General features: G+C 37.0%; 1 protein-coding gene across 1 annotated transcript; it reads left to right on the top strand.

The window, feature by feature from the left end:
- The first annotated feature begins 175 nt into the window (after positions 1-175).
- On the top strand, positions 176-26,362 carry rhpn2 (rhophilin, Rho GTPase binding protein 2). The gene is made up of 15 exons (XM_067400690.1): positions 176-379; positions 4,407-4,522; positions 9,478-9,606; positions 15,530-15,605; positions 16,040-16,117; positions 16,269-16,393; positions 16,768-16,934; positions 17,579-17,766; positions 18,571-18,727; positions 19,187-19,306; positions 19,401-19,595; positions 20,316-20,392; positions 22,454-22,600; positions 23,292-23,450; positions 24,618-26,362. Exons 1-15 carry the CDS (start codon positions 311-313, stop codon positions 24,858-24,860), a joined length of 2,046 nt encoding a protein of 681 aa, XP_067256791.1. The 5' UTR covers positions 176-310; the 3' UTR covers positions 24,861-26,362.
- Positions 26,363-27,998: the final 1,636 nt, after the last annotated feature.

The following is a 27,998-nucleotide window of genomic DNA, read 5'->3' as shown; positions in this document are numbered from 1 at the left end:
AAAGTCTCAGCTAAATATAGCATTGATGCTGAGCCTTTATAAGCAAGTCGAATCGGGGGCGTGGCAATTGCGCAGGTAAGATCAGACAGACTCCGCCCACTGAGGGGCAGCTCCTCTGACTCGTGACGCATCCGGAGCGGGGCGGGACGGGGAAGTACAGCGCAAATAGCGAATGCTGAATGTGATTAGGAGAGTTTGAACAACAGTGGACGGAGCATCAACAGATATTTGAGATCTCCTTGGAGACACACACCTGTTGGGCAAGAACTTCTTACGACTTCTACTTTCTGAATCGGTTGAGAATTCAGAAATGACGGACACTCTTATTCCCAATGGTTGCAAGACCAACGGACCGGTGGAGAATGGATACTTCAAAAAGGTTAGAGAGACTCGAAGTTCATTTCTGTTTTTCTCGAAGGTTCCGTACTGTCTGACGTTAAGTTCCTCAAGGCTTTTTATTAGTCACGGTTTTAGATGTAGCATCACTGCAGTTTTGCTAGTGTCGTTTTGAAAAGATACGTGGCTTATTTTTATGTTTCTTTCATGAGTTGTAAAACGTGAAGTGTAGACAATAAAGTGAAGCAGCAGGCGTTCAGCCTCTCTCCTTCATAAGGTGTTTGTAATTGGATCTGTTGGAGATGAACGCACATCTGCGGGGCATGTGGACGTTGGCGAGCTCTGCTGCCCACAAACAATGCCAAGGGAAGACAGTTTAGACTCAGAAGGCTACCAATTAACCCTGTCTATAATTTCTTATTTGAAGGTTCAATATCCCACTGCTTTCTATATTTTATTCACATATTCGTTTGGTTTCTTAATTACAACTTTTATTTCAATGTTCCTTAAAAATACCATGCTATCCATAGTTACTCCATGTAGTGTTTCTACAGTAAAAACCTTTGCAGCTAATTATTATTTTTATAATTGATTAAACTGTCGATTATTTTTTTGATTAATTGGTTAAAAATAATTTTAATGAATTATTAACACAAATTGTTATTCCATATCCTGTCCAGTTTTGTCCTTCAAACAATGTATCGAATATATCTTAAAAATTATAATATAGAAAAACAAAAGCGCAGACTAAGTATGAGGGAGGAACACATTCACCTATCTGAACATATTACATTTATACTCCATTACAATAGTACATTTACTGCTCTTACATAAAACACAATAGAATTACTTGTGATACATGTAGAATTTTATACTTGCATTTAATATCTATCAAGACATTTTTTAGAAAAATTCTATTTCTATTCAGTTGCGCTCTGTCTGACTCACCTGCGCTGGTACTCATTCACTGAAGTCTGAAGATCAATCTATGATAAAATTTGTTGTCAATTATCATCAATTATTATAGAGTCTATACAAATGTATAGTATAATTGGGAGCCACTGCCATCATAAATTTATAAACATTACAGAAGACAATCTATTGTCTATATATTATATATCATTATTTTGCAGAACTATAATATTTGGAGGGACACTGTGGTTACTATGGTGAATTATTTGTAAGCAAGTTGTGTAAAGATCTGCTTTTGGCATTTTCTTGTCTTTTATTTGGACTTAGATTTCTGTAAATTGAGGTTCTGCAGTGATCGTGGTGAAATTGGTTCAGTGTATTTGTAAATAAACCATTGAGTGACTACAGGATTCGGTATTACTCTTATAAATGCTTATGAATATCTTGTGTCATATTGTGTGTAGAAGTGTGCACATCTATGTGTGTTTGCTGATTTTGGAAGGGTAACATGTGACAGGTTTCTGGCATTTATCCTGGACTCTGGAATTTTGTTTTGTTAGTGTGAATGGCAACTGAAGAGGTCTGTTGTCTCTTGAGCTCACCTCTCTTTGTGTTGAGAGTATCTATTGGGCTTTGTTGTTCAGGGCTTCTTATTGATATTAAAGTGTTTGATGTAAAACTGGCCAGGATAGTGATCAGTTTCTACAGTTTCTCTTGGGATGTTTTTCTGAAGGCCCTTCCACAGGAAACAGGAGGTGAAACAGCAAAATGAATCACAGACTGGGTTTTCTGAGTTAATATGGGCAGTTAATATGGTTATGGTACTGCAAAGCTGAGGAAATGCTGTTTGTTTAGAACATTTCCTGTGTCTCATTTTCATTTATTACATGAATTCTTTGAAAATGAGTGTGGTCTACAGCGAGAAGGTTTCAGGCCTGTTACCAGGTGGGGGCTGGTTCGGAGTGGTGATGTGGTTTTGGTCCATTTCCTCCTGAGCTGATCCTGCTTGGGCTGTGCTGCATGGAGAAACTGAATCGCAGATTCAGCATTTTTTTTCCAGTTTTCCTCCTATTAGCGTTGCATCTGCCCAGTGACAGTGCATAGCCAAACCACAAACATTAATGAAACACAGATGCTCCCATCTCATGTCCTGGCATAGGCAGGAGAAACTGTTCAGTGCTTTAGGATTAGTATAACATGGCTTCTGAACATCTCACAGCATTATGTAGACTAAGTAAAGTGATCAAACAGTTGTAAGAAGGAAAGGGTGCTCCTTAAACTAAAATGAAAACATTAATCAGAATGGCATATACTCTCTGTTACGTAATTCTTTAATGTTTACTGAAGCACAACTTTGTGACCCCAATGCGGAGACAGAACGGTTAGTCACTGGCACATTTTTGTCCAAGGCTGAGAATAGAAATTAACATTTGTTACTGTACTCTCATATTTGTGCGAATACCCGCAATATATAACAGTTGCATAATGTTGAACTCTTATACAACTCAATTGAGGGCCTGTTTTCTGTCACTTTGTCCCCTGGTTTGTTTAGGACCTTGTTTCTGCTCTGTCTGCACTATTAGTCCAGGGTAATTGCTGCATGATTGTGGAAAGCAGTAACGCTGGCAGCTCTTTGGTTCTGCTCCGCTAAACATCGACCTGGTCAGTATTCTAGAATGTGCAGAGGTCACGTCTGGTCCCTTTGACAACCACAATTGCATGTATTGAGACAGCCCATGTTTACACGGCAGCAGACTACGGTTTTCTTGTTTAGGGTTTCTACATTCGCATTCAGTCAGGTTATTAACCACAGTGACAATATAATTAAGTTGACTAGCTTAAATTTTCTGGGATTTCGTTCAACCTGAATTTTGTGATCAAAACTGCACAGGGCAGCTAGTCTGCCATGTCATACAATACGAGAGGCTCTCTACACTGCACATGTTCGTATCTCACGTGTTGCGTTTTTTCATGTGGGGTTTTGGTAACTCGTAGAGACGGAGATATGAGCCGTGTGTTATCTGAAACTTTTAGATGTATTTACTGTCTCTCTTCCACCAGAGCTGTTCTCATCTGCACTTATAAATAAAGCATTGTAACGCCACAGTCTGTTAATTAAGATTTGATAGATAAACCTTGATAGTAACCAATATTAAAAAAAAATGTCAAATAAGACTTTCAGGCAGTATGAAATTCACCGGCTTTAACATTTACTTAAGTCATTGTGCTTCCAGATGTTATTCAAGGATGTTGCAAGAATAGAAAATGGGATTGACTTGGTTATTCATGCTTACTGAGGTTTTTCAACCTGCTAACATAACAATTCAAAAGTCACATTAGTGAAATTTGGGTGAAATTTTGTGAGCATAAAAGGTCCATTGTCCATTCCTAATAGTATAACAATACAAGAAGCACCACTCAGGGGTCACCTTCCAAACCAGACAGCTTTCCATGGCTACTTCATGTGACCAACTTGAACCTGATGTGAAATCTATGATTATTACATTAAACTGTGTAAATTACCATACCATTGTTGGATTGATTTACCCATAAATTAATGGGTAAATCTGCTGTTCACACAAATATTTACTATCCATATGAATCAAGCAGTCAGTTTCTCATAATTTACATTAGGACCAGGTTATAATGAAATAAAAATTCAGATCACTTGACCCTTCAAAGCTGGGGCTCTTACCTCTGTCTCAGTCATATCTAGTGTACATACTTTTAGAAATAGACACGTTTTCATAGTAGGATCTCATAGAATCAAGAGCAGTAAACAGTTTATTTTAACCATCTATATTGATACCAGCCTCCTATAAATCAGACCTCCTCCCTCAGCTATCAGATTTATGACAGATAGATACTCTCTATAGGCGTTTCTGGGTGGGAAATTGATCTCCTTACATCATGTACTGTGTACGCCACACCTTACTGACATAGCAAGGTGTATGAGTCAGCTGGCATGTGCTTGTGTGTTTATCATTTATAGGAACAATGGAATGCATGCATTTGTAGTTTATAAGACTGTGAAATGTTCACAGCATATAAAAACATGCAATAAATTCATTTTATATTAGCTGTCAATAAAGAGTCCCCACCCCAAGAACAATGTGAACTGTTGTTAATCTCTTTCTCTCCATCTCTTTCTCTGACAGGGATGTAATCCATTTGCTCAGACGGGCCGCAGTAAACTGCAGAATAAAAGAGCACTTCTCAACCAGCAAATCATCAAACAGATGAGGATGAGAGCTGGAGCAGAGAACCTTCTCAAGTAAGTCAAGCACACTTATGTGTGGACACAAACACAAGGGCAAGCACTCATTTATCACCCTCACATTGCATGTTAGCCTACGAGCATGTGTGTGGATATGCAAACATATTTATTTTTCTAAAGAAATTTTGCTTTGGTTGCATAACAACATCTGTCTTGAAGTGTCTGGCACTGGACCATAGAGCCCTGGCTCTGTTGGGTAAATCACTGCCCTATTTTGGAGGAATCTTTTGCTCTTTTTGTGGTGAGGTTTCAGTCAGAAGCCTTGCTGCTAACATTTTGTCAAAGAATATCTCTGTTTATATGTGTAAATGTGTGCAGAAGCAAGTGTTTGGAGCTCATCTGCACTATGATCTGGCTATCAGGCATACCTTTAGCATTTTTATCTTTAGATTTAGAGTTGATGATAGACACCGTAACATTGTGTCTTTGTTAAAGCTGATGACTAAAGAGGCTGGGAATGCTATATGTGAGATTTTTCAGACCTGGTAGATACCAGTGGAGCCAAGAGTCAGGACACTGAAACCTTAAAGTATAACTTTGTCAATTTTCAACCCACTTTGTATTGTTACAATGTTAATAGTATATGTAAATGAAAAATGTTTACTCGTTCTCTGTTACCTGGACAGAGAAATTCACATCTATTTGTCAGTAAAAGTCCACCGGATGACGTGTTTGCTCCAGGGTTTTCATGAAAACTACAGATTATAGTTCCGCGTTTTTGTATCCCCACCCTCATACTGTCGGATCAACAGAGGGTTATTAACAAAACCGTCATTGTAAGGCTAGGTTTATCACTGAAAATTGTATCACACCTGTCTACTCTTTAAACAGCATTATGGTAAAAACAGAATACTATGGCAACAGCTTTCTTACCTGTATGCAACAGCGTCTTGCTTTGCTGACAAAATGGCAGTTTCTTTCAGTTTTTTTCCCCTCCTTTTGGCCTAAAACACTGTGTTTGTGTAGTCATCCAGTTTGAAATATTGACTACAAACACAGGTTTTTCAGAGGTTTTTCAGATTTTCCATTGTGGCATTCTCTCCATATTTAGGATTCTTTGCAGTAGGGCTAAAAGTTTACTAAGAAGTATTTCCTCCTAAAGCAAGGAAGTATTTGACTCTGATGTATCCATAGCAGACTGGTTGGAGTGGCCTTGGATGGCAACATGTGAGTGCATTATGGGTGTTGACGTTTTCCAACCTATTTGGCAAAAAGTTTTTCTCTGTTTTCTTTAGTCAGGTAGCACCGTTTTCAAAAATCTTTTCCACTTTCTACTGTATAGGCAGCCACATTTTATTGAAAGCTCATTTTGCCAGAGATGAAGTACCTCTTTAATATCTTAAACTCAATTATAAACTCAATTTATTTTGATAAGTATGTTCTTTGAGATACATTTACCATGCAAGTTCTTTTACAAACATTTTAGCAGCCAGCTGTCAGCTAGGAAATGCTGACACTGATTTGAATGGTAACCGCTGGTCAGCCATGCATACTACTATAGTTGAACTAGACGAGAGAGGAAAAAACTCTGACTAAAAAAAAAAAAAAATATGCAAATATGCAAGTATGCAAAAATGCAAGTATCATGCAAATCATTTTTTAGTGTCACCTTTCTGATGTCCTGTTGCATGCTAATATGGTGTCAAGGGGAAGTTTTTATACAGAAGAACACATCAGTTTAGAGAATGTTAATGCCTTGGTGTTTCTAAAATGAATCATTGTGAATTTGAATTTTGAATTGAATTTTCAGTTTGTAACTAGTAATGTGTTTTCATTTGTCCAAACTGAATACTCTGGGCCCACTGGACTGAAAACCTAAACCAAAAATATTCATTTTAAATTAGCCTTTGTTAAAATTAATAATAATGTGTATATTTTTCTATGAGTACATTAACTTTCTTCAAATGGTATGGCTTAATGACAGAATTGACAAAACAATATAATTATGCATGTGTCAGTGTTGATCAAGGATATGTTTTATTGGCACACACTAATTATGACGTGCAGTAAACAGAATGCCATTACCTCAAAATAACTCACACTGATTATTTCATTACATACATTACTGTTTTTTAATGATATTTATGTTTTTAAAAGAAGTCTCCTCTGCTCACCAAGGGCAAGGCTGCATTTTTTTTCTTTTTCAAAAAGTAAAACTACAACCGTAAAACGATAACATTGTGAAATATTATTATAATTCAAGGGTTTCTATTTTAATATATGTTCAAATGTAATTTATTCCTGAATCCTGTCATGTCAAAGCTGAATTTTCAGCAGCTATTACTCCAGTCTTTAGTGTCACATGATCCTTCAGAAATCATTCTAATATGATGATTTGGTGCTCAAGAAAAAGTTATTATTATTTTCTACTTAACGGTATTAAGTTCTACCTAACAGTGCCACTTAATATTTTTGAGGAAACCATAATACAATAAGGATTCTTTGATGGATAAAGAAAAGGACTGCCTTTATTTGAATCGTAATTCTTTTGTAAAAATGTAAATGTCTTTTCAGTCACTTTTGAATTTAATGCGTTCTTGCTACATGAAATGATTCACTTCTTTTAAAAAAACTGATCAAAAATTTGAATAATAAATCTACATATTTTGGTCACTTTTTTGTACTTTTTTCTTTTTTCTTTCAGCTGATAATTTCAGTTTATCTCTGTTTTTAAAATACTGTAACTTGTTGCAAATTGTGTCAGGACAAGGAAGCTCTGATTGTACTTTGGTTTGATTGTGGGATATTTGTGTGATTTGTAACTGGCAAGGGCCATTAGACTTTCAGATTTCAATCAGTTCTGTTCACGGAAGCATTTCTATAAATAAAACGTGAGCTGATGAGAAGCACTGACATCTTATCTGCGAACACCCACACTCATGCCTGTGCAGGCATTCAGAAAAGACAGATAATTGTGAAGTTGACTGAACTGCTGTTGCATCTTGTTGTGAAAACCACAGCTCATACATTACATTTCCTCTCTCAAAAGCTCCCAGAGTTTTTCCCATAGACTGGTTTTTCCCTGTACTATGAGAGCACACACTGTAACACTGGACAAACCAGTTGCCATGGGGATGTTAAGTGTGTCTGTCTCCATGGTTTTGAAGGACACACCTGCTGGGTTGGTCCTTGGAACAGAGCATTAGAGTGGCACTGACGTCAAAGTGGCTTTAAATCTTAATAGAACAATAAAGTGATGGACCAGCTAGTTTGACTATATCTTTTGGTGATATGTTGGGGCTAAAATCTGTGTTGGTTGAGTTATTGTCATCTGGCATTGGCTGGCGTTTGGATGGATATTGTGAGCTGGCTGACTAAAACAAGGCTGGATCCAAGCAGATACAAGGCATAAAGCGCTTTGGTGCTTTTAATCCCAAAGGAATGTTTCTATATCTAGTCAAATTCCCTCTAGTCAACAGGTGAGAGTTGTGACAGGTACATTAGTGAGGTCATTGCAGTGCTTATAAGGGTGTGCAAATGGCCCTGAGGTCTTCTGTCAGCCTGTTTAACACATCCACATAGGCACGTACACGGACTTGCAAAAATACATGTCAGCAGAAGCTGTTAAAATTCGTCTGTTTGAGAGGTGACTGTAGCGCGTCTCTCACACGTACTTGCAAACACTGCCTGAGGATCTCTCTGTCGATACTCCAGTGAAACACTCTAATTGCTTCTGTGTTTGCTGTGTGAGTCAGATCTAAAGAAGTCCTGGTATGTATTTTAATAATATAGATGAGTCATTTTTTATGGCCCTTCATTAGAGCCGGATGTCTGAGTGTTTTCTTTACCTGAGCTCATTAATATTGGGATGAGGTGTGGATTCTTGCTCAATCTCTTTTCCTTTCATTCATAGCTGTATATCTTCAGAGGTGATCTGGAATGTTCCCTCATTCATGGGCCTCAGAGGTTTGTGGTTCATGGGAGAAAGGATAGCCACATAATAGATCAATTGTAAGGAAGTCGTCTGCTTTTATTAACACCCCCCCCCCCCCATATGCCTACTATAATGTCTCTCTCTCCCTCTGTATTTCTCTTTTTTTCTGATCTAAGCGGCTGTAATCTACATTCTTGTGTGTTTGTTTGAGTGAGCTACCATGCCCAACCGGTTTCATTGAGTGCTAATTTTGTGACGTCCTGCCCTGCCAATGTGCCTTTGGGTTTGTGTACAGAATAATACTGTATACGCCTCATGAGGACTTTAAGATGTTTTTAGACCCCTTCTGCTGTTGAAACTGAGCCAGTGTATTATAATAGAAGATGAGATGATGTGATTCCATCAGTGAGGGATGTGTTTAGGAATAAACAAGGGACAAACATGGCTCATAAAAGTTATATTCACTAAAAAATGACAGAACATTCTGATCTACATTGTCACAGACCTCAAGGGCCCACTGAAATACGGAATCATGTAACCGATGGAATCAGTATTCCTTATTAAAGGCACATTATGTAAGATTTTTGGATTAAAATATCCAAAAACCTCTAAAACAGTGTTATATATTTTGTTGACTTGTGTTCTTAGTCTCTGGTCGAACTTCCTCTCATTGACAAGATTTTAGAATAGAAGTCAAAGATGAAACAGAGTCGCTATGCAAATGTTTCGGTGTCTCTATAATGTATTGTTTCATTGGTTTTAGTCAGGCATATCTTTTTTTTTTCTATTTAGTATGTGTTTGATCAGGGCTGTGTGGTTTAATTCTAAAGCCTTTCTTTGACAAGAGTGGCTGTACTGCACATTTGCCACTTACTTCTATCATATGCCTGGAAGCACACAAAATGACAAAGGCCCCAGTTTTATCAGCCTCTCCCTTTTTGTATTGCAGATGTTGAACTAGCATGACATTTCAAACCAGAGACATTGTGAAATTGTGTGACTTATGCCATATTGTTTGGTGAGTTACTGTAGATATGACCTCTGTTTATCCTCTCTCTCTTTTTCTCTCTCTCTCAAGGGCGACGTCCAATAATAAGGTTCGGGAGCAGGTGGTGCTGGAGTTGAGTTATGTCAACTCAGATCTGCAGCTTCTTATGGAGAAGCTGGAAGGACTCAACAGCTCTGTGGAAGTTTATCAGAACGTACAGTAAGTACATGCACACATAGCACTGATTAGGATGAAGAAAGATACAGTGAGAACTTACTCAAGGCAGATTAAGATCCATTCTAGAGACAGAATGCACAGTTACTACTCACACACAGTTCATCTGGGCACACAGAGCCTCCCTGACGAAAGTAATGTAAGGGGTGTGCACAGAGTGATATATAAGAGCAGACTCCCTGCTGATCTCCCTGCTCACTGCCCTGTATTATCACATTTTCTCTACTTATCCAGTAGGAAATTGTGGAATGTATTTAAATATGGTTTAGTGTTAAACAGAACTGAGAGAACTACATGGTTATTGGTAGCTGAAACCATAATAAAATTGGGCAAAATATTTAATGAAAAAAAGAAAGAAAAAAAATGCAGAAGGGCCACGGAATGTGTAGAGTTTAGTGAATGTTAGATGTTTGAATTTTGTGGAATTTAGCTTCTTTAAAAAAAATCAGTGGTTAGAGATTCCATATAAGTCTGCGCATATATTTCCTGTGAAACAATCTCAGAATAAATTTGGTGAGCTCCTGCTACACAGTCATAAGGCCTTCCAGCAGAACATTTAAAAATCTCTTCATGTTTGGAGACTGAGTAAATTGAAGGACAATAATGGAAATGTTAGTAGATCAGAAACTGCACAAATCGTTATTTGTAATCTAATGACATCCACATAGCTTTTACACTAACACTGTGTCTACACCGGACACAAGCGGCGCGATGCGACAAAAGACAATAGAACCCATTATAATCAGTGATGTTGTCTACACTAGATGCAGCGCGACATGAGCGAAAACTCTCTGACAGTAAACCGATGCGTCGTTCTATTGATGAAGTACTGACATGAAGGACTGACATGAAGGACAAATGCTTTGCAACAGGCGCTTTGTCGCGTCCAGTGTAGACAGGATTTAGCTGTTGCTATAACAATAATCCAATCATTCAAATGAGATCGCAGCAATTTGCAAACAACAATCCAACAATCCCATCAAATCCCAATGGACACACTTTTTTTTTTTTTCTTTTTTTTTCTTGTTTGAGAAGCCTTTTCACTCAAATATATACATCACAATAGGAAAGAAAAGATTATTGCAATTTCCGTTTCTTAATGACTTTGAAATCATTGCCACATGACACAACAACAGCAATAAACTGAATAAACACCCGGAAACAATGTGTTTTGAGCACCAGCAAATCTGAAAAGATCTGTATACATTACCATATGCCATGCATTTTATGCCAAAGACTGATGAGCATGGCTTGCAACACTTAAGTTAAAATACACCCCATAAAGGTATATGTGCGCTCTTATCATTTTTAAAACAAAACCCCCCGAAATACACCCATGTAGCTGTGTAGGATATGAGCGCCTATCCGTTTTCAGTGTAGCTATCTTCAGGCAGCTTGATGTCATCTACACACTCATTAAACTTTGATGGGTGAGGCGCTGACAAAAGACGTTATTGCGACACTGTAAAGTGATGGTGCTATGAAGCCATGTGCTATTTTGAACCATGTTCATAGCTTGGAAAATATGCCTAGAAACACTGGAGACCAGAAACGCAAAGGATAATTTCGCTATGAGTCGAGCGAAACTTCCGCTTTCAGGAAAAAGGGGGATTGGAGGGTCTTCTCTACTTATGCTACCCAATGATTACTCCTTTGCTATGTACCCTTATATGTGAGAAATAATCTAAACTTAGCTGAAGTTTAAAGAAAAGACAAGACTTGGGCTGCAGGTTCATTGGTCAGTCGAGTTCAATCAGTCTTCTCAAGTTTTTTTACATTAATCAAATTCCCAATAGAAAGAGACTCCACTCCACACAACTGGTTCGACAGGTTTATGCGGAGGTGGTTTGACAGATTGATGACTCTGGTGAATCCTCAGGCCCTTATCACACACAAGCCACATGTGTCCCCCCTCACGTGTCAGAAGAGGATGTGTGCAAGTTTTCTTTATAATTTTGTGTCTCTGCTTCCTTTTCCATTGTATCACAATCATAGCATGTATGATGAATTCTCTGACTTGCATCAGATTCTTTCAAAATCACCATATGTGAAAAAATGTCATTGCTTAGAATCGTCATACCCTAAGATAGATGGCAATAGAGAGAGAAAAACATGTCATCTATATTCAAGGATGTTTAAGCGATTCTTTCATTAGGCATACAAACCCTGCAGTCAGAATGAAAGGATTCATTAGTGGCACTGCAGTCATGCTTTTGTGACCGTCACGCTGTGTATGTTGTGTTTATTTTGTAGTCCTTGAGTGTGTTTCCTTGGTTACTGTTGGATTCTTGTCTTCTTTAAATCCTCTCTAAGCTCTCTTTTGCCTCTCAGACCACTGTGAGTGAGGCTGTGTGCACGTATACACCCTTGAGTGTCTTTGGCCTGCTTCACTCTCTGCATGAGAACAGCCGTCTTTCTCTGCTCTAAGAAAGCTCAGCCATATTTTCAGCTCAAACCCTGCTTAACTGAGCAGGGCTGGCCTAGTTCTTCATCAGCATTAGCTTCATAACATGTTGAGGCTTACAGTTAGAGGTTTGTTCCTCTAGGCCAAGCAATAATGAAAGTGTTTATCCCCTGTGTCTGGAGGGTTCATAGTAAACTAGAAAAACCTCCTGCAGACATCTGCACCTGATTCTGAGCCCCTGACCTACATTTATAATTATAACTCACTGTAAAGCTGTAAACATGAGAGACAATCACCCTTTTTTTCTTTTAAGTATGGTATGTGTTAAAGGGAGAGTTCACCCAAAAATGAAGAAAAAAAAGAATTTACTCACCCTCATGTTGTTCCAAACTTGTATGACTTTCTTTCTTCTGCTGAACACAAACAAAGATATTTTGAAGAATGCTTTAACTGTTTTAGTCCATATAATGAAAGTCATTGGGGTCCAAAACAACAGCATTGTATGGACAAAAAACAAATATATAATAATAATTATAATTATTATAATAATAATAATAATAATAATAATAATAATAATTATAATAATAATAATAATTATAATAATAATAATTATTATTATTAATAATAATAATTTTTTATATATAATATAATATATATATATATATATATATATATATAATTTTTTATTTATTTATTTTCAAATTATCATCTTTTCCCATTTTGGAGAACTTTAACCAAGGCACAGGTTTGTTGAGGGATTAGTTCACCCAAAAATGAAAATTCTAAAAAATGCTGCGTAACAAATGAGTTTCATTCTCGTGTGTTATGCAGCTTGTTTGAGCTTCCGCATGAGGTTTGTTCTTGTGTGTCATTCAGGTTCAGTTGAGCTTCTGTTTGTTCACTGATTAATTTTTATATGCGAGTAAAAGCCTAAATTAAATCTGTTAATCATAAAAAGCGATCAAATCTCTTCAGAACATTTGGACTAAACTGCTCAATTCATCTGGATTAGTTTTACTATTTCTTTATGAACTTTTTGAAGTGTCAAAGTTGCAATTGCTTAGGCTGTCTATATGGAGGGACGGAAAGCTCTCAGATTTCATCAAAAAGATCTTCATTTGTGTTCCGAAGATTACCAAAAGTCTTCATCTAACCCTAACTCTTGAATGTATGTTTCTTATGATCTTCCATCTTTTGATTTGAACTTAAAAATAGTTTTGTCAATGAATATAATCTTTTAGCTTTCTTTGGCTATGATCTGTCCCCATCAACCCCCCCCCCCCCAACCACACACACACACACACACACACACACACACACACACACACACACACACACACACACACCCACACCCACACACACCCAGTTTCAAAATGCTACCAACAAGTGTTTAAATGACTCTCTTGATCCCAGATGTCTGACACTGGTTCAGAGAAGCCCAGCATAGTTAGCAGGTAAAAGGTCGTGACTCTAAAGAGTATATCTGTGGTTGTGCTCTTTGACACTAAAAAGCTTGTGCATACCAGAATGCATTCTCTCTCTAGAAGTTCCAGTTACTCTTTTCCTCTGCACTGCAAATGTGTTTCTTCAAATTTCTGCAAACCTGCTTTATTTGTCCTAAAAAACAAACAAAGCTTATCACCTCCTGAGTATGACTGAGTGTGAGAAAAGAAATATTCCCATTGGTGCAGTGTTATCACCTGTGTTTCATGCACAGAAGACCGAACAGAACAAGGTCTTCCTGTAGCTGCACACAATGTGGCATTCTCTTTTGCACCTGGCTGCCAGCTTACTGTGTGTGTGTGTGTGTGTGTGTGTGTGTGTGTGTGTGTGTGTGTGTGTGTGTGTGTGTGTGTGTGTGTGTGTGTGTGTGTGTGTGTGTGTGTGTGTGTGTGTGTGTGTATCAGTAGAAGTACAGAACTGCATTCTTTCATTGCTTTCATGCCCTGCACCCCCCTCTATCCCTCTCTGTCTGTTTTTGAAACAATTTTTTTCTCATGGCCTGAAGAGCGTACAGGAACAAAACCTGTCTTCTGTTGTCTGTGTATCACTGCAGTCAAAGTTCTCTGCACGGTGATTGGTTTGCATTCTTTGAAGTTCTCATTACATAGTGCACCGATGAATATGGTGGATGTCAACATGATGTTGTGATGTGTGATTTAGTGTTATACTTGCAACACGGGAATGTTATTGATATTCTTTGAGTTTGAAATGAACTTTGTTTCCAGTTTAAGAGTGAGATCTTCTATTTAGACCTGCAAGTAATCTGTTCCAGAATTTGAACACCTGACTTACACAAACTTCTACAAATCTCCTGCCTCTTGTGTGTTTAATTACTTGGTTACACTTTACAACAAGGCTCATTTAGATAACAATGAACAATACTTATACAGAATTTATTAATTTAGATTATTTATGAATAAATAATTTTGTTGTTTTTACATAATACATTAATTAATGTCAAATTATACAACTCAAAATGTTAAAACTGTTTTAGTGTACACTACCATTCAAAAGTTTAAAGTTGATATGATTTTTTATTTTTATCTTTTTAAAGGCTGCATTTATTTAATTAAAAAAAACAGTAATGCTGTGAAATATTATTATAATTGGAAAAACTATATTATTTTAAAAATATTTTGTAATAATTTACAATGTAATTTGTGGAAACTGAATTTTTTTTCAGGATTCTTTGATGAATAGAAAGTTCAAAAGAACAGCATCTATTTGAAATAGAAATATCTAATAAAATCATAAATGACTTTACGGTCTTACTGAAAATCTTCCTGCTTTTTTTTTTTTTTTTTTTTTTTTTTTTAGGCATAGAGAATTTAGTTTAAAGGCACATCTTCTTAAAGCATGAGTGATATTTCCTCTGTCATTTCCTCTGATCCAGCAATATTTCACAAACATTTCCCAGAACCACACTGTTGCTGCACTGTTATCTGTTATCTAGACACAATCAGGACAGACCAGGTCTGCCTCTCATCAGTTCATACTCATGTATTCTCTAGTCTGTCTTCATCCAGACTGCTTTGAGTTAATGCCCCACTAGTGCAAGCATGGTAACTTGTTAATGCAATGGCAACTTGTATATAATTATATTGTGCTGAAGTTTACAAAATTTGATCAGCACAAAATGTAGCAGACATACCCACTCATGCACATACACCTCTTTCTTAGCTCACATTTTTAATAGTCAGTATTTTTCTATAATATAAGTAGGTTAATAGGCTCGTGATGGTAAACCATCCTTTACTCAAGAATCAGCTGTTTCAGTCTTAGAGCTGATTTAAACTTAAACTTAAAATTGTTGTCGTATTTGTAATGTGTGAAAGGGGTGACATACAAAAGCATGTCTCACTTATGAGTCACCATACAGATTAAGAGGTCTGGCCTTTCTGAGTCAGCCTTGAAGTCTTATTCTTTCTTTCTAAAATACTGAAAGTATTCTCCTTTGGTTTTCTAAATTTAATTTCTTCTCTCTTTTTATTCATTTTACAGAGAGTCATCCAGCATTCCGCTCATCCCTCTGGGACTGAAGGAGACAAAGGATGTTGATTTCTCTGTTCCTCTCAAGGTCAGTTCCTTTCACAACACCTGCTCAATGTTTACCTCAGTTATCAGGCCTTCAGTTAGGCAGCTTTCATGATTCTCAAAGGTTTTTTAAGTGAAAATAGAAAGTAGGTCACAGATTAATAAACAAGGAAGCCAAAGACTCAATAAAACTTAAATTGCATTTTTGATGCAAGACATTTATTATCTTATAAATAAGTGGGTGTAGAGTTGTGTGTTGAGAGACAAGGATCAATGAGATGCTTCCAACCTGTAATTTAGCTGATCTGTAATGATAGCCGTGCAGGTGAATCTATGACACTGTGTCATTGTTACATCTGTTTTCTCACAGACAAGTTTAACAAGGAGAACAGGCCTGCGAATACTTGAATGTGTAGTGTTTTTGTATTTGCGTTGTCATTATGAATAAATTGATATGAAAATGCTTTATTTGAGCAGGACTTCATCCTGGAACACTACAGTGAAGATGGCTCAAACTTTCAGGATCAGATCGATGACTTGATGGACCTGAGACAGGTATGATACAACATCTGTAAAAGGTGCCAAGTTCGATTCTTGGCTGAAATTGAAGTTTAGGACAAAATAAATCTGATCAGTAAAAACACATACACAAGGCAACCAATGAGACTGGTCTTATTAAAGGTCTTGACTTAAATGTGTGTTTCAGGCCTGTCGGACCCCCAGTCGTAATTCTTCTGGTGTGGATTTGCTTTCCAACTACTACAGTCAACTTTCCTTCTTGGAGACTCGATTTTTCTCCCCTACACGCCAGCTTGGCATTTTCTTCACATGGTAGGTTGCATCTCGCCCACACCAGCAGTAATGTGCTTGTAATGAACTTATACGCTACTGTATATGTAAACATGACTCGTTCAGAGGTAGCACACAACTGGTTTGACAGGGCTGTCAGGGCTGCCTTTGTTGTTTCTATGTTTATACATCAGCTTTTTGTTTCATTTGTATCCTAGAGAAAAAGGGAGATGACAGGATAAATAAAGAAAATGTGTCATCATAAAAAAAGCTGGAGAGAACTGAACTGTTAATAAGCTTACAATATGCAATTTCTAATAACACAGCATTGCATATGTAACCGAACAACAACAACAAAAAAAGCCTCACCTGTGGTTTGCGCTAACATGAGTTTTAACACATTTGTGCCTACGCAGGTATGACTCCTTCACCGGCATGCCTGTGTGCCAGCAGAATGTCTCTCTGGAGAAAGCCAGCATACTTTTCAATATGGCAGCTCTCTACTCCCAGATTGGCACTCGTGCCGACAGACAGACACAAGCTGGACTCGAGGACGCCATCGCTGCCTTCCAGAAATCTGCAGGTGAGAGGTTTTAAGTAGATGCACTTATTATATGCATATAAGATTGTGAGAAGGTAAGTAAAGTATCCAAAGCTGGCCTAATGATCTCCTGCCTCCATGAGAACAGATGTGTATTCAGGTTCTGGTTGTTTTTCAAGGTGGAGTGAAAATGATGTAATTCTTCCCCCTCAACAGCAGATCTGTCACAGGCTCATGGGAACGCAGTGGCTTGTGTTGGTTTTTAACCTCCTTAAAATAACAGCAGCATAAAGAGAGATTTGGCTGGCTTTCTTAAGCTATCAAAACAGCCAACCCCACTGTCTTTCATCACATAGAATGTTTTGTATATCTCCACCGGAAAGAAAGTCCAAATATGATCCCTCAAACAAAGACTGATTCACCCACTGTCCTACAAGTCTTTTTTTTTTTAATCTTTAAGATCTGTGTGTTTGCAAAAGCATTAAATGGAGAAAATGACAATGCTTTTTTATATAAGTTAAATAATGTTGTGAAGCTTAAGAAATTATCTAGAATTTTCTGTTTAATTTTACGCTGCGCTGCAGTGGACAGTAGATCTAAGGGGACTGGTTTGTGTAAATGTATTGTTGAATGTTGAGTTTAATATTGAATTCTGTCTGGTTTTGTTTCTGTATGTTCTGCTGTAGGTGTTCTGCACTTCCTGAAGGAGACATTTACACACACTCCCAGTTATGATATGAGTCCTGCTATGCTGAGCATGCTGATCCGGATGATGCTAGCACAGGCGCAGGAGTGTATGTTTGAGCAGATCACTCTGCCAGGAATCCGAAATGAGTTCTTCGGCCTGCTCAAAATTGCCCAAGAGGCTGCCAAGGTATTTGTTAAACATTTTTAGACTAAAAAAATTCATTTATTTTTTTGTTTATTTTGGATATTTAATTGTGCACGCTCATCTCCCCCATTTTTACATTGTAGATTTGCTTTTTTTGTCATCTAACAGTCCCTTAAAGTTCATTAGCAAATCTCAGAAAGAAATTTTGTACATTTTAAATAATTTTTAAAGCTAGTGAATTCGGATATCACAACATTATAAAGTAATTAATATTTATTTAGTAAGGATGCATTGAATTTATCAAAAGAAAAGATACAGTAAAGACGTATAAAAATACCAATGATTTCTATTTCAAATAAATGCTGTTGTTTTGAACTTTCTATTCATCAAAAGAATCCTCAAAATCTTAATATTTAGTTTCAACAAAAATATTAAGCAGCACAAATGTTTTCACTGAAGACTGGAGTAATGATGCTGAAAATACAGCTTTGCCATCACAGAAATAAATTATATTTTAATATTACAATAGAAAAAGTTTTTACTGTATTTCCTATCAAATAAATGCAGCCTTGATGAGCAGAAGACACTTCTTTAAAAACATGAAAAAAAAAAAAAATTACTGACCCAAAACTTTTAAAAGGTAGTGTATGTATAAATCACAGAATTTTGCTATTATGTTCTTTCTGTTTTAACTAAAACTTGGGGAATTGGTATGAAAGGACATATTTACATATAAATACATGACCTATTGTTCCTATCAGTATGCAGGTCTTTTTTTAAAGCCTATAGTTACTCCTCTGTCCGAAGTGTTTGTGACATTTACCCCTCTCTCCTTTCTGTTCTCAGGTGGGGGAGACCTACAGTCATGTTCATCAGTCCATGATCCAAACCCCCATTAAGAACAATGTGCCCTTTTTCTGGACTACCATGTCCCACCTGAAGACCAATCACTACAACTCGCTGGCCCATTACTTTGTGTCCACCGCTCTGCTTGACCACCAGTGTAAGTCAAGCAGCCAATCACAGCTCTTGGCCAACTCCCATTGGCTGACAGCCCTCTGGAACCTTTAAAGGTTACCTTTGTGTCTCATTCATAGAAACTGTTTCCTTTTCCTTGTGAGAGTAAAGAAGGATTCAGGTATCAGTGCTTTAATGGACTTTATTCTGTGAAGTTTTTTTTGAGGATGTAAAGAGGGAGGCAGATGAAAGCCAGAGACGGTTCAGTATCTCGGCTACTTTTGACAGTGTGCTAATAGACTGTGCCAGAACAAATGGGATTATGTAACATTCTCTTTCTTACTCAAACAGTCATCCATAAAATACACAATGGGATGTGTGAATGCCATAACATTTAACATAGCCTCAGTTGAATGAGATGAAATTTACAGGAATGTATCCAGTTTTATTGATCAACACAATGCAGTGTTTAAATATTGGTTGATATATGTGTCTGTTTGTGTAGTGACGCCTAGTGATGATGAGGACAAGCAAGAGAAGGCTTTGTCACAACTATATGATGCCATGCCGGAGGGACGTTCTCCTCTTGACGTCCTGAAGAATAAGGAAGACAGACGGAGAATAGGTGAGTGGCTCATCTATTCTGACCTGTGAGGTGTAAATAATTGGGATATTCTACTTCAGCACATTGAGCTAATATTTTCTGTCTGTTTGGTCAGGTAAAGCTCATCTGCAGCGCTCCATCATGGGACACGAAGAGGCCATCCGTACACATTCTCACTGTCGACACCTGCAAAAACTGGACATTCTGAGTGACATCCTGCAAGCTAGCCTCAAACGCTCTCTCACCAAGTTTGACCAAAACGACAAGGCAGACGAGTTCACAGACTACATGCTTGCACCGGATATTATCTGTAAGTTAGAGATAGACACCGTTTGCCCCTGATATTAACATCCAGCCCAAGCGATCTGATCACAAGTTGTCAGTTTCAGAATGTTTAGTGATCACTCAAACCACATTAAGCCATGTGGTGTTAAGCCATGGTCACACTAGACTTTGAGCACGCAAAATGTTTCAGACACTGCAATGGTCGTAATATGACATCACATTCTGTGGCGTCTCTTTTTCAAAATATAATGCATCCATAATGTAAAAATATGCAGACGACTCCACTTTACTGCAGCGCTGCAGCCCTTGTGTTCTTTTAATTCAGCTAAGCGGTCACGCTATGACAAATCAATGGAACTAAAAGTGCAGTGCGACCACCCCTTTTGTCTGAAACGCATGTAGCCATGTCACATTTGTATTATAAACACTAATGGATCTGAATGTGTCCCGGTACATTACTTCCAGGTATAAACAAATGTTCTGTCTCCCTTTGATCACATGATTGGATTACTGGAGATTGATGTTGTTCGCTCATTATGTAAACTTTGACAGTTCTATTGTAGTTTTTAAATCTAAAAATTAACTTGCATGCAACAGTGAGTTTTCACTGAAGCATCACATTTTGAACTGTTCATGAGATTCTCAGAACATGACCCACATCTTATAGTAGAGAACAAAAGTGGTTATGTAAGTTCAGCTGACAGTGTAAACATGCTGTAACATTGATTTCTTCCTTCTCTGTTAGCTAAAACAGAAAAGAAAGCTGAGATGGAGATTCCAGCTGCCACCAAGGTGAAAGTCACAGACCTATTCCATCGGCTGGTATGTGGGCTACTAATTTTACTCAAAGACAGTTCGAGCTCTTTTCACAGCACAGGAATGCTTGTGCAAATTTGCAAAATTCTTAGTGCACAGAATATTTTTACATAAGTATTCTATGAGCATGTGTGCTGTTGAACAGACCCATGTTGATTGACCTGTACACACTGGCCAAACAGACCATAACCTCAACAATCCAACGTTTCAATTTCTTTTGTAAAACCAAAATACTGTGACCAGCTGGGGATGACTCTGAGCTGTAATTTTAAAATCTGTTTGGTCAGTCTGTAGAGTGTGATACTCCTTTTACAGTACTAATATTAATAACCCTGGTTTGAACATGAATTTCTGAGTGTTATGACATCCTGGAACTATGACTCTATGAAACTCAAATCAACCTCGTTATCACTATTACTCATACTTGGGGTTAGAAGTTTGTACAAACCTCTAACACAAAGTATTGAACTTTGGCACAAAACTCATCCTGCACTATTTGTCCACACACATCAATGATACATACCACATATGGAATGACTTAAGGGATGATTTGCTGTTTCATTTTGTGTGTTCTTTTTTTAACTTGATTCCTCCTAAAACGTTAATTTTTCGGAGTAATTACGTTTATATGGTTGTCAAATGTATGTCTCTGTGTAAAGAGTTAAGTTATATAGTGCTGCAGTGATGATCTATTTTTGTAGGCCAATCCAGAAGTTAGCATCACTCTGGTTCAATAGGATTTTTCAATTGAATTTTGGATTATTGCAACAAATAAGCTTTGTGATCAACAAATGTTTCTGATTCTTACACATTTTGTTCAAGATAACCTTCACAAATGAACACAACTTTTATGAATTTTGATGCCTAAATACAATCAGCAGGAGTAAAAAAAAGTTAAAAGAACTACACTGCGGTCTCATGACTTCAGCGTCACCACCAAAAAGCTTCTGAAAACTTTTCAATCTTTGTTTAAAGTCTACAAGTTGGAAAGTTTGAGTTAGAATTGTTTATTTCAAGACGTGGTATTAATTTTGTATTTCATGTCATAGAATAAAACATGAACATATCTTAAGCTTGTAATAACCACTGAACTTATTTCAGTCATTTGAACAAAAACTCATTGACTTCCGGATGATGGAACTGGAAGTACAAAAATTATAACTTATTTCTGAGTTTTATGAATAATTTCTGTAACACTCTATTTGGGTTGTTAATGAGGGTTTTTTACTTCTTGATATCAGGATAGTAAGACAATTTTAAGAATTAAAAACATGCTTACCATAGAAGAGGTTTTTTTATATATTATATATATATATAATTTTTTATTTATTTATTTTTTTTTTTAATTAATGAATAGATTTTTTTTTTTTTTTTTTTTTAAACTAGCATAATTTCATTGACCTGTTTTGTCTTTAGTTTGTGTTTGTATTCTGGAACACCTCAAGTCTTCATCTGCAGTAGATTCTGTGAAACTGGAAGAATGGTTTTGACTCTGTGCTAGAATCTTAGACTTGTAAATCTGGTGTGCAGAACTGGAACATTCGAGAACCACAGTGACGTATATATTCCGTTCCCTCCGGCTGTGGGAGCAGGGTAATTCAGGTGAAAGAGGCAGAGTTTATGATGTGGTTAGTTTTATGGAAGCATGTATTTGAGTTTTACCACCTTCAGATGTCTGAGTGACCTTCAGAGAGTTCAAAGAACCACTGCTGTGATCCTGTAATAGTTGCCATGGGCACTTTAAATGACCCCTCACTTGAAATTTCATTTCCGTAGTACATGGGGAGGTCAGTTTAACATATAAGCTTTGTAAGTCCTTAATCAAAACAGATGATCTTTCTGAAGCAGGGGTCAACCATTTGCTGCACATGTCTTTAACCAGTGGTTCTGAACCTTTTTGGCCACCTCAGCAAAACCATTCGCATATACTGCGTGAAGTCAGTGTGCCAGTGTATTGAATTACAGCCAAAGACAACCAGGGTGGCAGACTACCCTTAAAAACACCCTGTGTGTCTTTGAATTAGGTGAGTTGCTATAGTGATGTGTTGTTGTATTTGTGTTGTGCAGGGGCCTTTGTCAGTGTTCTCAGCTAAGCAGAGATGGTCAGCTCCACGCACCGTCCGGCTGAGACTGCAGGACAGAGACCTCGGATTCACTCTGAAGGGAGATGTGCCTGTTCAGATACAGTCACTCGATCCCCTTTGTCCCGCTGCGGTGAGTGTTCATGCGCAGTTCATGCTTCAGTGTTCAAGCTTGTTCACCCTCTTTGCGGAACACAAAAGAAGATATTTTGAAGAACCATTTTTGTCCGTACAATAACAGTCAGTGGTGTTCAAAACAGTTGTGGACCCCACTGAATCTGTATGGATAAAAAGAGACAATTCATCAATATATCTTCTTTTGTGTTCCTTGTGTTGTAAACTTCTCCCTCCTCCATTTTATTGCAAATAAATAATAAATATGCCTTAATGAGAAGAACAAAAGGTAACATAAGTCATGACATTTATCAGAAGAGATAACTTCTGCCTGTTTCAATTAATCTTCCTTTTACACATGTCAATGTCCCTAAAGCTGAGGATAGATATAATCTTTGACCACAGCAATTGAATGAAAACAAAACGCATATATCCACGCCCACTGCACCTGTTTTTGACCATATGAGTCTCAAGCTGTCTCTAGCAGCTGTGTGTCTCCCACAAATAACTCCCTTTATTTTGTTGGAGGACATGAACGAGTCCTCTCAGAGCTCATCTCTATGGTAACTGCAGTGTGGTCGTGCCGATAAACTCATACCATAAATATCTGAAGTGTCAGAGTGCCACACTTGCAGGATGTGATTTACTTCTCTGACCTTTTTCTGATTTTCCATTGTTGCTTTTTCTCTCCACAATCTCTTCATCACCAGGCTGAGGGACTGAGAGAGGGAGATTACATTGTTGCTGTGGGTGACACAGAGTGTAAATGGCTAGGAGTGAGTGATGTTATGAAGCTTTTAAAGGATGTGGATGAGGAGGGCGTCAACATCAGAGTGGTCAGCATGATGGACAGCAGCAGCCAGCCAATGGTAACCCCATTTTTCTCAAGGATTTCTTTGCCTACTTTAACTCCACGGATGTTTATAACGTGAATTTCTGACCCTCATAATGTTTACACATCCATTTTAAAGGCTTCCCTATTTGGTATCACCCCATATTGTCATTTGGTATAATTTGAAACTTTGGAATCTAAACTTTACAGAGAATACCATAACTTTTATTTTTTTGATACATAAAGCAGTAAAATTGAACTTATATATGCATTGGTCCCAGACACAAATTTCTGCTCGATGATGGCGAAGAAAATTTTCTGTAAATATGTATTTTTTTTATATTTTTCACAAAACAGTCAAGATATATTTCACAAGAAAGCTCTTGTCCTAAGGAATTTGCCAATTATTTCAATGTGTGACAATCATAGATCGAATGATCTTCCAAAGAATCATGCAGTGAAATACGATCACTCTGAGAAAACAAAGACAAGCGTCACATTCCAACTCCGATGACTGACTGCTTCAACCAGTCACAAACCTCTACAAATAGAAAACATATACTATATTTATCACTTTCAGCAGTGTTTAATGTAATTGCAAAGGGTTTTATGTAAAATGACACTGGGATATTGCATTTATACCACTGTATATGGGTATGAGAAGACTTTAGATTTGGGTAGACTGAAATTACATAAAAAAGGTAATATTTTTCCCTTCAGGTGCTTCAGCATAGACAACATATACTATAATTTTTTATCACTTTCACCAGTGTTATATGTAACTTCAAAGGCTTTCCTGTAAAATTACACCCAAATTTTGTATTTACAGCACCATATGTGGGTATAGGAAGCTTTTCAATTTGGGTACACACCAAATCCAGGTGGAAATCCCCAAAATGGTCCCCAAGCTCTATTCTCTCATTGGTTGATTTTGGTGGGATTTAATATCCCAAAGAGGAATAATATTCAATCATATTTATTTAGATGCACTAATATTAACAGCATAATTATGAATATAAATACAGAATCGTTCAAAAGGGGTCAGTACGATTTTGAAAAAAAATAAATTAATACATTTCTTCAATGTGGCAGTAAAGACATTTATAACATCACAAAATATTTCTGTTTCAAATAAATGCTGCTTTATTCATATCAAGTGTTGTTAGGGGTTTAATTTCCTCTCTCTCTCTATTTATCTCTGAAGCCCACCAAGAGTGCTACATACTGCGGCGGTCTGCCGAAGACCTACTCCATGATCTGCCTGGCACATGATGAGGATGATAAGAACCCAAAGTCTCGCAAGGTAGCAAAAAAACCATCATTCCTCAGCTGGGGTCTCAAGAACAAGAAGAGCAGCAGCACGCTGAGTCTTCCTACCGCAGACTACAATGGACCCTGGAACAGATCTTCCTATCCCAACTCATATAATGAAAGCGCCCTCTACTAAACACGCAAAACTGGATTTATACGTGCGCTGATAAAAGCATGTGTGAAAGCACGCTATATTACAAAAAGAAAAGGAGAGATTTTTAGAGAGATTCAAATAAATTAAAGACGGAAATTGTACATTTTGCACAAACCTATAAACACAGATGTAAGCTATACTTTTATTCCTTTTTTAGAAAATCTCACCAATAAATTTAAAGGTGAAGGATTACGTGTTTTAACAAATCAGTAGATAAAAACACAACATGTATGCTGCTCAAAGTATTTGATTTTTTTTTTTATTGTGTTTGTTTTATTATTCTTGTATTGAATGGCTTAAATGGTGTTATGAAGGATTTTTTTCTTTTCTTTTTTTTTTTTTTTTTTTTTTTATTAAAATGAGGGCTGGTAGATTGGCAGTTAACATGCAGCCTTTTTTTGAGCCTGTAGCTTACAGACAGACTACCATAGCAGGTTTCTGTGATCTTGCATCGTTGAAACGGAGCACTAATCCTGTGTCAATCACTGTAAAAGAACAGAATGTAGGAGAGAATGGTGAATAGCTTTTGCCCTTGGAATGTCTATACAAACAGTAATATTATTTGGTGTAAATCAAGTATTTACATACTGAAACAAAATACTATGATAGGTCTCTGTTGCCAAATTCAAGCAAGAAGGATGGAAAGTATAGCTGTCAATACAAATGCCGTTCTTTTTTAACCTTTGTTCCATGTGTTTTACCTGGCATTTCTTCAGTGCTGGAATATTTCACTGTCTACAAAGTAGATTTTATACACATTTGATAATCAAATAATTTATATGCAAAATAAAGAGAAAAAAAATATCTATATAAACTGTATTCATTTTAAGTATTGGAAGTATTTAGGTTTTGTATATCGTGAAACTGTAGCCTGGTTGTTTTTTTGTGGCTACATATCTTTCTGTTACTTGGTGTATGTTCTTCTGTTTAAATGGTATAGCTCAAAATGTGTTTTTGTCTTACTGACAATATTTAACTTTTCATTTATTTGTAGAAAACACTGCCTCTCAGAACCCTAGAAAGTCAGAAGCCTTTAAAATGCCTTACAACAGTCTACACTGACGATATCATATTAAACTGTGGACCTCCGCTCCTTGCTTGTAAATATTTTATTGTTGTTAATGAATGTATTCTTATCAATTATGTTTCTGCTAGTGCCACATTTGGAATTATAATGACAAACACTGTTCTGAGAGGATGTTGATTTTGTAAGGTTACATATTAATGATTCTTTGAAAGTTAATGTTCACAGACTTTTTCTTTAGGGTCAAACCAGAATCTGCATCAGTGCCCTAAATTCTTACTTGGTTACAAATGTTAATATAATAATAAAGCAGAGATTAGTTTCTAGATTAGTTTGTCTTGTGTCTACAACTTATGTAGATTACCAATGGGACACAGCTGAGGAAATGTCTGGACTATAATGGAATCTATATTGTTGCCTACTTTTTTGTTGTATATGTAAATTTTGATCTAAATAAACTATGGGGTCAAAGCTGTGGCTGCTTTTATTGTGTAAGGGATTATTGTGGTCATTCACTGTGTAATCATCCCAACCATGCCAATTCTGGCTAAAAGTAACAACTGCGTAAGAAAGAAGCTATATCTTAATACAGGTCGTGCATGAATAAGTTTTGATTGATGTAAAGCACAATTGTGTCAGTTTTGCCTTAATTCAACCTTATTTTTAGAAATTGTGTTTAAGGCATAAAACTGACCATATGAATGCAGCAGGCTATGCAGATTATGACATGATTATGGTTTAGTTCACAACCGAAGTCATCAACTATGCACTTCTACTTTGAGAATTCTAAAATACATTTCAAAGCCTTGTGGACCTCTGTGACTCATGTGAAACTCAATGTAAAGGCAAGGCAGAATGGAGTTATTTCACCATTAGAGAGTAGACTGCAGTAATGCCATAATAAAATGTTCGATTGACCTCTATAACTCTGAGGAACCCCAGTAACCCCCCCCCATGCTCTGTGCGCATGTGAATCTGGCCAGTGAAAATAGTGTGGTGGACTAATGGATTTTAAATCACTCACAGACAGGAATTTTATGGTGTGGCTTTGGTTAGGTTATTAGAGAGATTGCTTACCAACGCCAGCAGTGATGTCACAGTGGTTAAGTGTGTGTGTATGTGTGTGTGTGTGTGTAAGATAGAGATGGAGAAGATGTCTCTGCATCTTCTACAGCAGCAGAACATTAATATCAGAAATACACTGACTCAGAACTTATTCAACAATTGCTTTTATTCAAAAACTGGAGTTTTACTGGAATCATTTACATATCCCATGAGTCTGTTTTAACGGGAACACTTTCCACCAGAGTGATTTCTAACAGCATGACTCACTTTCTTCTTTTCAGCAGTCTTGTAAAAACACAGGGAGCATACATTTAACCCACTTACAAATGCAGTCATTAGGAGTTGACAGTATCTTTAATGTTGACAGTTTTCTTTAAATGAAAACTGGATGTGGAGCAGTTTTCTGCCATTACGCAGACTTTATCTAGTGAATGTATTTGTGTCAAAACTGTGTCATTTGAAGATTAGATACTAAGTATAGAATGTTTCACTCCGGCAGGGCTGACTCCACAGATAGTACACAATAGGATTAAAAACTGTTAAACCTCTAGATGTGACAGCGATACTGACCTCTTTACTACTTTCAGTGCATGTTCTGTGGATTTATGCAAGATAAATAATAATAGAAATAATAATAATAGTTGTTGTAGTAGTATAATATGGAGTGATAAAGTAAAAAAAAACATGGAAGAATTGAGGAATATATATAGCATGTTAGCATTATAGCATGTTAGCTATAACATAACATTCTGCTGTTGGTTGATGAATGGTGTTCATCTAGAGAGCTACAATTTTAGGTTATCATATTTCACAAAATCTCCTGCAAAACGATAGGTGTTTAGGAAAGTGATGTAGTGGTTTTGTTGCATTTACAGTTTTTTTCAACTGCTTACACACATTTTCAAAACTTTGCCTCTTTCCCCCCCCAAACTTCACACAAATCCATGAATTGCACACGCAAAATGCCTGACATCTCTTGCAATTCAAAACATCACAAACACATCTCAAAAGCAAACATTTGTCTTACGCAG

Source organism: Chanodichthys erythropterus, chromosome 11 (assembly GCF_024489055.1).
Source record: "Chanodichthys erythropterus isolate Z2021 chromosome 11, ASM2448905v1, whole genome shotgun sequence".
Taxonomy (NCBI): domain Eukaryota; kingdom Metazoa; phylum Chordata; class Actinopteri; order Cypriniformes; family Xenocyprididae; genus Chanodichthys; species Chanodichthys erythropterus.
Note: the sequence above shows the minus strand (reverse complement) of the source record. Positions and strands in the feature narration are given on the sequence as shown.